The sequence below is a fragment of the Triplophysa rosa genome, linkage group LG25, assembly GCF_024868665.1.
Source record: "Triplophysa rosa linkage group LG25, Trosa_1v2, whole genome shotgun sequence".
NCBI lineage: Eukaryota > Metazoa > Chordata > Actinopteri > Cypriniformes > Nemacheilidae > Triplophysa > Triplophysa rosa.
This window is the reverse complement of record NC_079914.1, coordinates 9,443,639-9,459,510: the sequence shown is the minus strand read 5'-3', so window position 1 is coordinate 9,459,510 and position 15,872 is coordinate 9,443,639. Positions and strand designations below refer to the sequence as shown.

Here is a 15,872-nt window from a genome sequence, read left to right as displayed (position 1 = left end):
TTGGAGGTGTGCACCAGGAACTTGACTTGGTCATGTCATATTTTCATTATAATTACATGATCTGATGCTGCTTTTCAGAACTTCCAGTTCCAACCAGAAATGTGACAAATGCAACCACAAATGATTTTCAGTGGAAAAATTGATGACAACCCTTTTATGGCAGGTTTAGTTACCCGTGTGGTTAACCAGTCCATTTCAACTGACAAAACAAAATCAACAAATAATCAAACAACAAACAATATCAGTGTTAATAGTGACTGAATCTGGTAAAAATCTTTTGTAAAGTGGTTTATATAAAATGAAACTGTACCACCTAAAATACTTTTACCATACTACCCTATGGTAGCATTATCAGAAAATGTGACCAAAGAGAAGGGTGGAAGAAAACAAAAGAGGACAGCAACATTTATAAAGACTAATCGTGTGAATGTAAAGGTAAACTTCCAATGTCTAAGTAGAAAAAAACTTTTCATGTAACTTTATAATTACAATATTCTCATATTTATAAAAAAATATCCATAACTATAGTTCAAGTATGTTCATATGTCTTCACCATATCACAATGGGCTGTGCTAACTGCCAAGTGGTAAAAAGGACATGACGTCATTGACACAAATGAAATTAACACGTACAGAAATGTAGCTGAAAGTGCATCAGCACAAGTTATACTGACTATAAAAAGGGCTTGCCTTTTGTGAAGAACAGCAGTGCATGGAGGAAGACCCAGAGCTTCAGACCACAGTCATAAGAAAACAAGAAACATCTGACATCTCTGACTTACACTGACACTGACTGAATAGGGTAAGCTTATTCTGAAATGTATATTCTGGTCAGAGTCTTTGCAAGAAATAATGAAAAGGATTTTGTCCCAGCCTGTTTGTCTTGAACAGTAATCCAAAGGGGGTAGGGGTGTAACGATATTTCGTAGTATGAGTTAAATTACGATGCGCATCAAAGAGAGATGGGGATTTTTTACGATATGATGTTTAATTCTATTCGATGAGCGGTCAAGACGCTGCCTACTCTGCGCCAGCGCATCTCACATATGCGGTAGAAAGAAGTCTCTGAAAGAAGTGAAAGCACAAAACATAATCTGTCTCCACGTACTTTACAAAGCATGTTATTTTCCTTCACAATCGCCGGTGAAACATAGCAAACTTGAAGCGTGACTAGCCTCATTACAAAGGCAGCACAAACGTTTTTATATACCAATGTTACAAATGATCTGCTATTGGCGTCTGACCGAGGTTGTATCTCATTATTGGTGCTGCTAGACCTTAGTGCTGCATTCGATACCATTGACCACAGCACACTCCTACATAGACTCGAAAATTATGTCGGCATTAAGGGAATAGCTTTGAAATGGTTTAAATCTTACTTATCCGACCGTTTTCAATTTGTAGCAATAAACAATGAGGTGTCACGCAAATCGCAAGTCCAGTACGGTGTACCACAGGGCTCAGTCTTAGGGCCTCTGCTCTTCGCATTATACATGCTACCTCTAGGAGATATAATAAAGCGACACGGAGTTAGCTTTCACTGTTATGCTGATGATACTCAACTTTATATTTCCTCGAAGCCTCATGAAACACAGCAGTTCCATCGAATAATGGAATGCATAGTCGATATAAAAAACTGGATGAGTAACAACTTTTTATTACTGAACTCGGACAAAACGGAAGTGTTACTTATTGGACCGAAAACTGCTATAAGTAACAACCAAGAATACTGTTTAACTATTGACGGATGTTCCATAAAACCCTCGTCGTCAGCAAAGAATCTTGGCGTTCTATTCGATAGTAATCTGTCATTTGAGAGCCACGTCGCCAACACCTGTAAAATTGCGTTTTTCCATCTTAAGAATATATCTAAACTACGTCATATGCTGTCAATCGCAGATGCAGAGAAGTTAATTCATGCATTCATGACATCAAGACTAGATTACTGTAATGCACTGTTAGGTGGTTGCCCTGCAGGCTTATTACAAAAACTCCAATTGGTCCAAAACGCGGCAGCTCGAGTTCTTACACGTACAAAAAAGTATGAACATATTAGCCCGGTTCTGTCAACCTTGCACTGGTTACCTATAAAGCATCGCGTTAACTTTAAAATCTTGCTTATTACCTATAAAGCCTTACATGGTTTAGCTCCTCAGTACTTGAATGAACTCCTTTTGTATTACAGTCCTTCACGTGCATTACGCTCTCAGGCGTCCTGTCAGTTGGTAATACCTAGAATTTCAAAATCAAGTGCAGGTGGTAGATCCTTTTCCTATCTAGCGCCTAAACTTTGGAATAGTCTTCCCTGCACTGTCCGGGAGGCAGACACACTCTGTCAGTTTAAATCTAGACTAAAGACGCATCTTTTTAATCTTGCATACACTACTCTTCCATAATATAAATCTTCAGAGGGTTTAGGCTGCATTAGTTAGATCAACCGGAACCAAAAACACAACTGATGTACTTGTTGCATCAAAGAGTACAGAACAGTACTCTACTCTCAGCCAGTCTTGTCTCATTGTTCCAAGGTTACCACAGCGAGCAGGATGCAGTTCATGGCCTGACCTGATGGTAGAGCGGAGAATGGGAAGTGGGGACCTGACAAGAGCTGAGATGATAGAGCTGGATAAAGAAGGACGCGGTCTCTTGACATGTCTTCACCACAAAACTTCAAATGCTATTAGATTATTAATGATAATCTTAAACTATAATTTATTTTATTATTAAGTTTATTTATTTTATTTAGCCTTGTTGTGCAAGTTCTCTGGAGCTTGTGCAGAGGCAGCAGCTTTTGCCAGAGGGGAACTGGAATCCCCTGGTTGGGCCTGGGTTCTCCTGAGGTTTTTTTTCTCGATTAGAGTTTTGGGTTCCTCGCCACCGTTTGCATACTGTTTTTGCACTATCTGCCTGACCGGGGGGGCTGCTTTAGAATCTTAAAGTTTTACTTAATTAATATTGCATATAGGAATTTATTATCTGTTATATTTGACCTGTGCTTCTCTCTCCTTTATCCTAAATGTGTGCTCTCACTGAGCGTGTGTGTGTGTGCGTACTTGTCTGTGTACGTACGTGTGTGTGTGTCTCTGTGTGTTGGTGTGTGTGCGTGTTGTGTGTGTGGAGTGTCTTGTGTGTGGGTGTGTCTGTCTTCTGTGTTTTCAACCTTTTCTTGTTTTTGCAGGTACAACTTTGATTGTTTTGCTTGTAGTCAATGTGTCTCATGTACAGCTGCTTTGTAACAATGAAAATTGTAAAAGCGCTATATAAATAAAGTTGAGTTGAGTCAATGTTAATTTATCCGCTAACGTGAGCTGCTGCATGACGTGAAATGAAACATAAAGTAGCCAAAAGAAACAGCGCTGTATCGATTAGAGAAGTGATGAAGTGAGTCGTACTGTACATTAAAAGATTGAATGACATGCTTAAGATCGAACCAAGTATGTAACTTAACATGTTTGCATGATTGAAGAAATGTAATACAGTTTATGTAATTTGTCATTTTGAAAGATATTTCTCATTCAATACTGCGAGACGACAGAGACACATGAGCCAATAGGGTTTCAGTGTGAGCTCTGTCAGAGCGTTTCATTGGTCGAATGTACTGAATGAATACGCCTTTCACTGAACGAACGAGTCAATTGAGTCGAAATGAGACTGAATGAACTGCTACATGTAGTTCATTGTCTAATATTCTCTGTGTTGCAACAATCCAGTAAATACTGAATTTTTCTGAAAAATAAAGGTAATGATTTAATGTTTTAGTTTAATTCCAAGGTAAAGTAAATTATGTCAAAACAGTTAAATCTTTGTATGGAACATTTAATTATGCCAATTAAATTAGTAGTATTAGTATTAGTAGACTGAATATAATGTATATCTCATCAACTAAAACTAGACTAAAATTAAAATGAATGGCGATGACTGAAATGTGACTAAAACTATATAGCATTTTAGTCAAAAGACTATGACTAAAACTAAGTAAAAATTTGCTGACACTGATCTTGACGTTTATTTTTTTCAGTGACAAACCTTTTAGTACAGAAGGTTCAGTTAAGCCTGAAAATGTTAAAACACTTTATTAAATTGTATTACTGAAAAGTTACTGAAATTGTTAATACAGTATATTGAAAATAAATGTTATTTGAATTTCAGTTTCATTTTTTAATTTTGTTCAAAATATCGTGATGCGTATAGTGTTCTGCCCTTTGTGTCAAACGCCTTGCTCGACTCGACAGCCAGATAACACCTCCCAATGACAACAGACTCAAGAGAATAATTTTGAATGCTTTACTGTCATGGGATAACGTAAAACTGTAAAATACAAATAGAGAATTCTAAGCATACAATAATCAATAACATGCTTACGTAAGAGAAATAAAGGCCATTTGCATGGTACATAATCAGTATCCGCTATAATAGCGTTAGCCAGAACAGTTTCCCAAATATATTAAAATAAACAAACTTTCTGGTATCTAAAGACATATTAAAACAAAATATACTATTGTGGATAATATAATGCAGCAGTATTACATACCTAAAGTGCCTCGGAACAACTTAAATCGAGGAGAAATGAGGGTGATGACCGCATGGCATCCTAGACTGCTGCTGACACTAGGCTCACATAAATGATGTCATCACATAGGGACTTAGACAAATAACATGCAGTACCCAACTTTGAACAGAAGAGGTCACTAAACTACCATTATTATCAAACCCGAATGCAAAATGTTCATAGAAAACAGGACACTCCCCGTCTGGTATTTAGGGAATACCAAACCTTCTTACTGGAGTTTAACTTTGAATAGTCTGCTCAGCGTCCTTATGAATGAGTAGTACTATCTCGTGGACGGGTCTCAGGAACAGTTTTGGCCCACCTTTCCCAATGATCCTTACTTGTACCTGTCGGACTCGCCCGTCTTGGCTGGGGTAAGTTTCTGTCACAATGCCCAGGGGCCACTCATTCCGTTTCGATTGCGAATCCTTAAGCAGAACTACACATCCTTTGGAAATGTTAGGTTGTTGCCGATGCCATTTACGTCGATGTTGTAGTGTTGACAGGTACTCTTTCCGCCATCGGTACCAGAAAGTATTTGCAAGGCTTTGCACCATACGCCATTGCTGCTTGTACAGGTCAGGCTTCCCAAAGTCACCGGGTGGAATTGAGCTAGCTCCAGTCTTTTGGGTTAGTAGCGTGGCAGGTGTTAAAATGAAAGGGTTTGCTGGGTCGGTTGATACAGGTATCAGCGGTCTGTTGTTCATGATAGCTGAGACTTCAGCCATGAAAGTGGAGAGTACCTCGTGTGCAGTGTTGGGTGTAACTAGTTACTAAGTAATTAGTTACTGTAATTTAATTACTTTTCCCTTGAAAAAGTAAAGTAAGGGATTACTCTTATTTTTTCTGTAATTTAATTACAGTTACTTTTGATGTAATTAAACTAAATACTTTGTGTATTATATGTGTGTGCAATAGTGGAATTGACATCAAAATGCAAAGTCTAACTTTAAAATCTGTACTTTAATGTATAATTCTCACATTTGTAATACTTTGGTCAGTTAATAAGAGTACTTTATGTAGTTTAATATTATTTATTTGAATGAATAAAAAGAGCCCTTTCATGTCTATCCTTGAATCACTTAACTAACCAAGGTTGATGTAGTATATAGAAAGTAATTAGTAATAAGTAATTAAATACTTTTTGGAGAGAGTAATTTGTACAGTAATCTAATTACACTTTTGAATATGTAATTAGTAACTAGTAATGCCCTGATGCTGCGTCCGTTCATGAAAGTGCCGTGTTAGAAGTAATGCTACATGGCTTCTACCAGGTATGATGAGGGGCCTCTTTTCTTCAGCACTTACATCTGCATTTACCAGACGGCCTCCGACCCTCAACAGACCCCTCTGATCTATGAAGGGATCAAGTTTTTTAAGTGGGCTAGATCTGGCAAGTGGTTTGTTCTCTCTGAGACACTGCACATCATCAGCATAATTTACCTATTGTACTTCTCGTAAGACGACTTCTGTGCTCTGAAGCATTGTATCAGCACTGAGAGGGAGTTTACAACAATGCCATCCTTTGCATGCCTGTGAAGTGTTGCTTTGGCCCTGCTTATATGACTGTGCGATATGAATCAGCTTTCCCATCGCTCTGATCAGACGACTCCAGTCCGAAAAGTGTTCGAAGCGTTTTGAAACAGTCGTATGCAATACTGTTACTTGAGGACGGACTTCTAAATCTCTGTCGGGGTCAACGAGTGCAAAGTTCTCTCCAGGGCATGTCTCTGCTCTTGGATTCCGCAAGAATGCTGGTCCGCTGAACCAGATCGTGTCCTGCAGTTTAGCGGGCGCTACGGGTCGTGTTGCCACATCTGCTGGATTATGCTGCGAGTTTACGTAATGCCATTGTTCTGGATTGGTGCTTTTGCGGATTCTCTGCACACGGTTGCTCACGTACACATGAAATCTGCGCTTTTCATTATTAATATAGCCAAGGACCACTCGACTATCCGTGTAAAAGACAATTTCATCCAATTTGATAGCAATCTCTGAGGTAATAGTTTCCATCATGTTCACAGCCAGAACGGCTGCACAGAGTTCCAGACGAGGTATAGTGTGCTCTGGTTGTGGCGCCAGCCTTGCTTTGCCTGCGATGAATCCTGTATGACAGATACCATGTGGGTCAGTTGTTTTGAGGTAAGCAACCGCTGCTATCACTTTCTCTGAAGCATCGGAAAACACACAGAGCTCTTTGAACTGGGCTTCTGACAATGATGTGGGCCCATAGCTTCTTGGAACTTGAACGTGCTGAAGTTGTTGCAAGGAGTCTCTCCATTCCTCCCATACCTTTTGTTTGCTCAAGGGTAAGAGCACATCCCAGTCAGTAGCATTTTCTGTCAGCTCTCTTAGTAGCATTTTGCCTTGAACTGTGATAGGGGCCACAAACCCCAGGGGATCGTACAGACTGTTTACTACTGCCAGCAGTCCCCGTCGGGTGTAAGGAATTTCATCCTCTTGGATGTAGAAAGTGAAGCAGTCTGTGTCTAGATTCCAAAGCAAGCCGAGACTGCGTTGCATAGGAAGTGAGCTGGTGCCTAGGTCCAGTTCTTTAAATGAGTTGGCGTAATCCTCTGATGGGAAGGCGCTCATAACTTCCATGCAGTTTGAAGCCAATTTATGCAACTTCAAGTTAGACCCAGCCAGCATGTCTTGTGTTCTTTTCAGTAGGTCAATCGCCATCTCTGGGGATGGCACAGATTTTAATCCGTCGTCCATATAAAAGTCACGCTCCACAAACTCTCTGGCATCCTGATAGAATTCCTCTTCTCCTTCTTGAGCTGCGCGACAAAGACAATAGACGGCGACCGCCGGGGAGGGACTATTCCCAAACACATGTACTTTCATACGGTATTCGGTGACCTCACTCTCAGGGTCGTTTTTGTGAAACCAGAGGAACCTGAGGTGGTTCCTGTCTGCGGATCGAACTTTAAAGCAGTGGAACATTTGTTGTATGTCTACCGTAAAGGCGACAATCTCCTTGCGAAAACGCATGAGGACTCCGATGAGGCTATTGTTGAGGTCTGGACCCGTCAAGAGGATCTTGTTTAACGATGCACCTTTGAATTGAGCGCTTGAGTCAAAGACCACTCGGATTTGGGAAGGTTTTTTTGGATGGTATACGTCGAAAGAAGGTAAATACCAACACTGTTCCTTGCAGTTTAGCGGAGGAGCTATCTCTGCGTGATCATTTTGAAGCAGTCTCTCCATAAAGGCTACGAAATCCTTTTCCATTTCGGGCTTCTTCCGAAAGGATCGTAGAAGTGAATTGAAGCGTTCCACAACTTGTGAACGATTGTTGGGGAGATGCTGTCTTGGCTGCTTAAATGGAAGTGGAGCGACCCATGAATTTTCCTCATCTTTATAGACTTCCCTGTCCATGATCTGCAGGAAGAGTCTGTCCTCAATAGATGGAGCTGTTTCCTCGTCGTCCTTTGTTACCTGAAATAAATCCCATTCTGCTTGTCTTCCAGGTGTATGTTTTACAATAAAATTGTTAGGACACGGGTGGAAGTAAGTAGGCCGACCGTTCTCCATAACATTTGTATGGTAGGCTTGGACGAAGGTAGGTTTATGGACTTTTCCAAGGCACATGTCGCCAACAATTACCCATCCTAAATCTAACTTTTGCGCAAAGGGGGCGTTTGCAGACCCATTCACTTGCTTATGGGCTTTATGGACTCTGATCATATCTCTGCCTATCAGGAGAAGAATGGGAACCTGATGGTCAGGTTCTGGAATATACCTTGCAAGGTGTTCCAAGTGTCTGTGTTTGCTAACTGCTTCTGGAGTGGGAATCTCATGGCGATTGTCTGGGATCTCGTTACATTCTAGAAGTGTTGGTAAGGGTAAGACTAAGCTTCCATCAAAAGATTCAACTTGAAAACCTCTTGCTAGCCTGCCTTCCGTCTCGACCGTGCCTGCACATGTTTTGAGAGTATAGGCTACGTTACCCTCTTTAAGGCCAAACATATTGAAGAATTCGGATCTTGCAAGCGATCTGTTGCTTTGGTCGTCTAGTATCACGTATGTTTTAACTGCTTTCTCTGGGTAGCCTTCAGGAAATACTCTCGCTAAACATACCTTGGAGCATGAACGTGCAAGACGATTGTCTCCACATACCTCAGTACATGCGGAGGAAACCTCGCATTCCGCAGTCATACATCTTCAGTCATTTTGTGATCCTCTGATGTAGGGAATTTTGATTCTTTCATCCATGGTGCGAGGCCTGGGTGGAAAGCCGCTACATGGGTAATGCTGCCACACTCGTAACACTTAACAGTCTCATCACAGTCCTTTGCCATGTGTAATATGGAGCTGCAGCATTTAAAGCATATGCCTTGTTGTTTGAGCAATGACTTTCTCTCTTCCACGGGTTTCATCCTAAATCCTCTACATCTGGACAAGGGATGAGGCTTGTTGTGTAGGAAGCACTGTTTTGCTGGATTTGCCTTGTTTTTGTGTTCTCTTGCAGCCGACGGATTGTCAGAGGAGACCTGGGTCTTGTGTGTGGTGACAGCTCTTGGAAAGGCAGGTTTGTTTAACAGTCTGATTGATTTGCGGGATTCTTCCTGTTCAGTTGTAAGAAAGAAGCTTGGATCATTGCGCATCTTAGATTGCTGATAAACAAAGTCTACCAAGAACTCGAAGGGTGGAAAGGAAACATTGTAGTCATTTTTATACCTGGATCCTATTGTGAGCCACTTTTCTTGTAAGCCGAATGGCAACTTCTGAATTATAGGATTTACTCCTCGTGGTGTATCTAGATAGGAAAGACCCATCAGACCGCCGTCCCGCTTAGCTGCTTGGATCTCCATGAGCAAATCTCCCAGCTCGCGTAGTCTGTGATTGTCTCGGTTTGATATTTTTGGAAAACTCTCCAATTTCCTGAACAGGGAATTCTCTACCATTTCCGGTGAGCCAAGTGTTTCATAAAGTCTATCCCAGATCAGTTGGAGCCCTTGTAGTGGATTGTTAATGTGCACAGCTCGAATCATTCTTGCGTGCTCAGCTGACTCGCGCCCCAGCCATTTTACCAATAAGTCCATCTCTTCACTTGGTGAGAGATTAAGGTCTTTAGTAGCGTTTATGAAAGATGCCCTCCAAGCTCTGAAGGTTTCTGGACAATCATTGAACTGCATAAGGCCGGTAGACACTAATTCGCGTCTTGAGATGAACTTGACGACATCAGATATTTGATTGTTACCATACATGTTATTGTGATACGGGCCGACTTGCAAGGATGTAGCTGGGTTGGTCCGAGTGTAGTCAAGCGGCACCCACCTGTCTCCGCTCCCTTGGAAGCTACCTCGAGATGCTGCCGGTTGTGGGTGAAGTGGCTTAGAGCGTGTAAATTGTACATTTTTGGATTGCGTAATGGTAGGATTCTGCACACTCTCTGCATCGACAGGCTGAGTATTGGGTGGCCAGTCATTAAGACTACGTTGTCCCTCTTGCTGCGAGTATGCTCTAGCAGTCTGTTTTTGTTGCACTTTTGGAACGTATATGACTCCGTTATCATCAAATGGTCCATCCAGCACTGGCAATTGCGGATCCACAACGTTATCTGCCTGTTCTGATAAGTAAGCCTGCGTACGTTCCGCAATATCCTCTATGGGTAGCTCTGCTATACTCATATACCCTACGCTTTCTAGCTCTACAGCCATTTCCAACGCTTCGGCTTTCGCTTGTGTGGCTGCAGCTCTTTTTTCCAGCCTTAAAGTCTCTAATGATGCCTCAAGCTGTGCTTGTTGTATTTTCAGATCGCTTTCCTTCTTGGCAAATGCTATCTCCGCTTTTGCTGCTTCAGCCTCCGCTCTCGCTATTGCGGCAGCTGTGGTCACTGATGATGAGCCCCGTGAGCGTCGTGATGTGCATGATGCACTAGTGCCTGGTGCGTGCCTCTGCGACCCAGCCTTGGAGCTCGGCTTGGACATCGTAGAAGAAAGATCGCTTTTGCTCCCCGCCGTGGAGTGTGAAGACTAGAAGTTGATCGCTGAAGGCTTTTAGTTTTACTGTTCTGCCCTTTGTGTCAAACGCCTTGCTCGACTCGACAGCCAGATAACACCTCCCAATGACAACAGACTCAAGAGAATAATTTTGAATGCTTTACTGTCATGGGATAACGTAAAACTGTAAAATACAAATAGAGAATTCTAAGCATACAATAATCAATAACATGCTTACGTAAGAGAAATAAAGGCCATTTGCATGGTACATAATCAGTATCCGCTATAATAGCGTTAGCCAGAACAGTTTCCCAAATATATTAAAATAAACAAACTTTCTGGTATCTAAAGACATATTAAAACAAAATATACTATCGTGGATAATATAATGCAGCAGTATTACATACCTAAAGTGCCTCGGAACAACTTAAATCGAGGAGAAATGAGGGTGATGACCGCATGGCATCCTAGACTGCTGCTGACACTAGGCTCACATAAATGATGTCATCACATAGGGACTTAGACAAATAACATGCAGTACCCAACTTTGAACAGAAGAGGTCACTAAACTACCATTATTATCAAACCCGAATGCAAAATGTTCATAGGAAACAGGACATATAGTATTGTGAACCCAGCATCAAGATATGTATCGAATCGTGAGCTGAGTGTATCGTTACACCCCTAAAAGGGAGTATCAATGGGATTGATTTAATACTCACAGGACAGAGAGCTTTCTAAAGATATCCAAATAGACTTTGAAGATGATCAAATACCTGAACAGAATTCAAATTCATGCATACAATTTGAATTTGCAACGTGACCAAGATCATTGTACCACCCAAATCAGTCCATGAGATGTTATGCCAGTATATGCTATTGCCTTCCGCTGTGTGCACCATTAGATTAAATTGAAAACACTGCTTTTTTACACATATAACGTGCAAGCTAAATGTTATCTTAGGAAGCAAAAGATTTTGCCAACAATGTTGAAATATGGTGTGCCAGTTAGCTATGGAGCAATTTTAGTCTCAATAATTATTCACGCGTAAAACAAGATACACACATGCGTAAACAGTTTCACATGAACAAAACCTAATTTACGTGCACAAAGTATAAATATACATTTACAAAAAGCTATTCACGTGCGTAAAACAAAACTATTTTCTCATAAAGTACGTTTCGCAAACATACGACTGTGCACAAATATTTCGAAAGTTTAAAATGTACACGTTTATCGTGTTATGTGAATGTGCAAATCGTCACTCACGTGTGAATCGCCTTGGATGTGTGTGTGTGTTTTTTGAGACTCTCCTGGCAGCGCAACCCCTCCCAAGTGGGCTGTTGTACTCTTTAGCCAATCAGATTCAACCTTACTATTCAACCAATCATAAACGCGGACAGCACAGGACTCAAGGAAAACGGCTCTGCGCACCTTTTGCGCAGCTACACATCTATGCACCCATACAAAACTAGTTATTTATTGTCCTTGTTCATTTAAAACATACATTGTATGGACATACAAACATGAACATATCTCATCTATCAGGCACAGTTTGTTACCCAGATGGATTTTAGCAGTTCAGTGGAAGTGACTGCTGGTTGTATAGTTTTTAAGTGGTCATGTTCACTCACTATTTCACTTTTATCCTACAAAATAAATTAATAAAAACAGATTTATTGCGTGGCTGTATTATGTTTTAATACAGCATCACAGCTCAGAGAGTAGATTAGCGAAACTGTACAAACGAGCCTTTAGTGCTAACATTAGAGCTCCTTGAGTTCTGTGCTCTCCACGATTATGATTGGTTGAATGGTAAGGTTGAATCTGATTGGCTAAAGAGTACGACAACCCACGTGGGAGGGGTTGTGCTGCCAGGAGAGTCTCAAAAAACACACACACACATCCAAGGCGATTCACACGTGAGTGACGATTTGCACATTCACATAACACGCTAAACGTGTACATTTTAAACTTTCGAAATATTTGTGCACAGTCGTATGTTTGCGAAACGTACTTTATGAGAAAATAGTTTTGTTTTACGCACGTGAATAGCTTTTTGTAAATGTATATTTATCCTTTGTGCACGTAAATTAGGTTTTGTTCATGTGAAACTGTTTACGCATGTGTGTATCTTGTTTTAGGCGTGAATAATTAATGAGACTAAAATCGCTCCATAGTTAGCTTTATCTGTTGAACAACTTCAGGAAAAAATTATAACATCTGTTTTGTGTCCATTTATGCACATCTTACTGCACCTGTCACTTAGCTCAAAGAGGAATCTTTAAAACTGGGCAATTTGGTCGTGACAACTGATCATGCCTAGTCTGTTTGAGTCGGGCTCACATTTGGCAGATATAGTTATGTGGTGTGTGGTTAAGATTCTCTAATATTCTCGTCGTGAGAGTGTGTTTTAGAGCCCTCTTCAGGTAAAAAGTTTGAATTGTAACAAAGAACAAGCTGTGTACCCTGCTGGAATATATGTTGAAATAATGAAAAAAAATCTGGTCTTGGTGTTTAAATTGTTCTAAGAGGTGAATTTTAATGTAATAAATATTAAAAATAAAAGAGATGATCCTGTGAGCAATTTCTGGGCCTTTGGCCTCTTTACTGATGTTTACAAAACAGAAAGTCTCACATAATAAATGAAAGGCCAGAAAAAATATATTTATTGTTAACTTGTATAATATTTTAGACAAAAAAATAGTTTGGACAAAATTACATCATTTCATCAAATAAATGTATCTTGCACAACAGCGTCACACATCTGGTGACATTTAAAGATGAAACTGTACCAAGTTTAAAAGAAGATATTTGGAACAATTGATGCATACCCTTACAGTATATATTACATTGTTTATTACAGTATATATGACACAGTTTTCTCAGTGAGATCTCACAGATTCTCATCTTCATCATGATCATCATCTCTCTGCTCCTGTTGGACTCTCTGCTGCCACACCTGAGCTTTACTGGTAACATTCATTTCATTAAATTTTTTACTTGGGTTAAGTTGTCATGACGTAATTCATGAATGATTTATCAGTATTGTAAGATGTTTCGAATGTTGAAAAAATTGACTGTTATCTCTCTCTCTCAGCCAGTGTGAATGTGGGGATAGTGAATGGACGTGATGCACGACCTCACTCCAGACCTTACATGGTTTCTATTCAGAATAATGGGAGACATGTCTGTGGAGGATTCCTCATCTCTGATCAGTTTGTCATGACTGCTGCACATTGCAAAACGTAATCGTGCACTGATGATTTACAACATTATTACAGCTATAAACAAAATTTTGTCTCCAAAAAGTGACTGTAGAACAACAATAGCATGTAACAAAAGTGCGCAGTGCTTTTTATTACCAATTTAGCCCACTTCCAAAACACTTTTTATGAAGACATTCTAAAATGCTGGCTGAATATTCTGACTATAGGGCTTGTTTCTTTTAACAGAGGTGGGAATCTGGAAGTTTTGGCAGGTGTACATGACTTAACAAGGAAAGATTGGACTATCCGCATTAGTGTGAAGTCCTATCATGAGCAGGCTGATCTCATGATTTTAGAGGTATTTCTATGCGATCAACATTGGCACATCGAATATATTTAACTATGTTTTCAATTGTTTCTTATCAATTTCTACTAAAAAACTAAAGTAAAACTTGTTGTTGGATTACAGCTGAATAGAAGAGTTCAACTAAATGTCATCATCAATCCAATTCCCATACCAACAAGACCAGACATCAGAGTGGATATTAACTGCAGCGTTGCAGGCTGGGGACAATTGACACCTTATGGTCCTACAGGTCTAACCCTCCAGGAAGCAAATGTGACAATTATGAGTGATGGAGACTGTCAAGTTCAATGGGGCCAGCTGTACAGCGATGCACAGATGTGTGTACATGGCTATGGAGGAACCTGCCAAGTGTGTAAAACAATAAAATCAGATGCAGATTATGTACAGTAAAATGTATTAATTTTTTTAATTTAAGCCATAAATTGACAACTGTGTTGATGTGTGTGTTTCACAGGGGGATTCAGGAGGTCCTTTGGTTTGTGGCAACACTGCAGTGGGTGTAACATCTTTCGGTAGCAATTTGTACTGCAATGATCCTGATAAATTTAATGTTTATACTAAAATTTCTGCATTTATTCCATGGATCCAGAAGATAACTAATTGACTGTGCTGAAATAGTGGGATTATAACACCTTGCCCTTTTAAGTGAATCTAATTGACTTTTGTTGAATTTTAAATGATTTCAATGATTTTTTTATTTTATTTTTTCCAAATACTCAACTGTCATCTTTCAACACATCCATTAGACAGCATTGAATACGATTGTAATTGGTACAACTGTGTTTAGGAATCCCCCAACCCCCATTAAGTTACAGTGGTGGTATGGGGGTGTTTAATGGTTGAATTTCTCTTAATTTCTTCAGAAATGTTCTTTCTATTAAAGCATTTTGTGACAAGCATCAATAAGTCAATGTGTCTTATTACCATCCAATTTCTTGCAAGCAGAGTAAACATTTTAAGAGGTACAGCTGACATGTGCATTATTAAAAATTGAGCACTAAATGCATGTTTTCACACAAGTTGCCAACCTGTTTTCTTTCAAAACTCTAAACACAAATCCCACACTTTGCAGCATTAAAACCTTAGAGAAACCTTAACAAGGTGGGATCTTAAAGTAAAGCTCACTACATGTGATCTACCCAGATTTTTTTAACTCTGATCGGTCTGAGCTCTGTCCTCACTCCTCAGTTTTCGATCTTATATTTTGTAGGTAATTGCTGTGCCCAACATGCACCCAGCATGTCATCAAATGCATTTCGTCCTCATTATGCTCACTACTTTAATACAATATGTACCCTATTTTGTCCACTAGTTTTTATCAAATACTAACATAAATAGGGCAATACTTAAAGTGGGACATATAACATGACAGTTTCTGCATATCTCATGTTAATCTTGAGTATTTACAGAATAGTATCGTACCCTTCAAATATCAGTAGAGTCCTTAGTTTGACACAGCTGTACGATTATTTTCGAAAACATACAATGCGTGCGGGGGGGGGGGGGAGGCAGAACTAAAGCACGTGCGCACCCATTGCCAACAAAACACAAGCTGTGTCCCAATTCGGGAGCTGCGTGCTTTGAAGGCTGCATTTCAAGAACGATTGCATCACAGCAGCGCGACTGAAGGCTGTCCCATTTCGAAGGCTGCTTCAAAAGCAGCCTCAAAATACAACCTTGTTTCCGTGGGCAGCCAAGGCTACAACGAATGGATCCTTAACAGCCTCGGCTATCCCGAGATTCATTGCGCGCCTGTAACGGCTGCATATTGTTAAATATAAATTTGAAACTTTAGT

The 15,872-nt window shown here is 40.1% G+C and overlaps 1 protein-coding gene across 2 annotated transcripts; it reads left to right on the top strand.

Moving 5' to 3' along the window:
- Nucleotides 1-703: 703 nt before the first annotated feature.
- On the top strand, nt 704-14,873 carry LOC130548273 (cathepsin G-like). Of its 2 annotated transcripts, none has more exons than XM_057324918.1 (6): nt 704-801; nt 13,367-13,475; nt 13,601-13,748; nt 13,956-14,067; nt 14,179-14,424; nt 14,531-14,873. In XM_057324918.1, exons 2-6 carry the CDS (start codon nt 13,418-13,420, stop codon nt 14,678-14,680), a joined length of 714 nt encoding a protein of 237 aa, XP_057180901.1. In that variant the 5' UTR covers nt 704-801; nt 13,367-13,417; the 3' UTR covers nt 14,681-14,873. The 2 variants fall into 2 exon arrangements, with proteins under 2 accessions (XP_057180901.1, XP_057180902.1); XM_057324919.1 differs by having other exon boundaries at nt 719-801; nt 13,390-13,475.
- The last annotated feature ends 999 nt before the right edge of the window (nt 14,874-15,872 follow it).

Bases quoted from the DNA above. Each gene is read 5' to 3' on its own strand.
- LOC130548273 (XM_057324918.1), top strand. From the start codon at position 13,418: ATGATCATCATCTCTCTGCTCCTGTTGGACTCTCTGCTGCCACACCTG. The intron at 14,068-14,178 runs GTATTTCTATGC...GTTGGATTACAG, and splicing joins CTGATCTCATGATTTTAGAG to CTGAATAGAAGAGTTCAACT. The intron at 14,425-14,530 runs GTGTGTAAAACA...TGTGTTTCACAG, and splicing joins GCTATGGAGGAACCTGCCAA to GGGGATTCAGGAGGTCCTTT.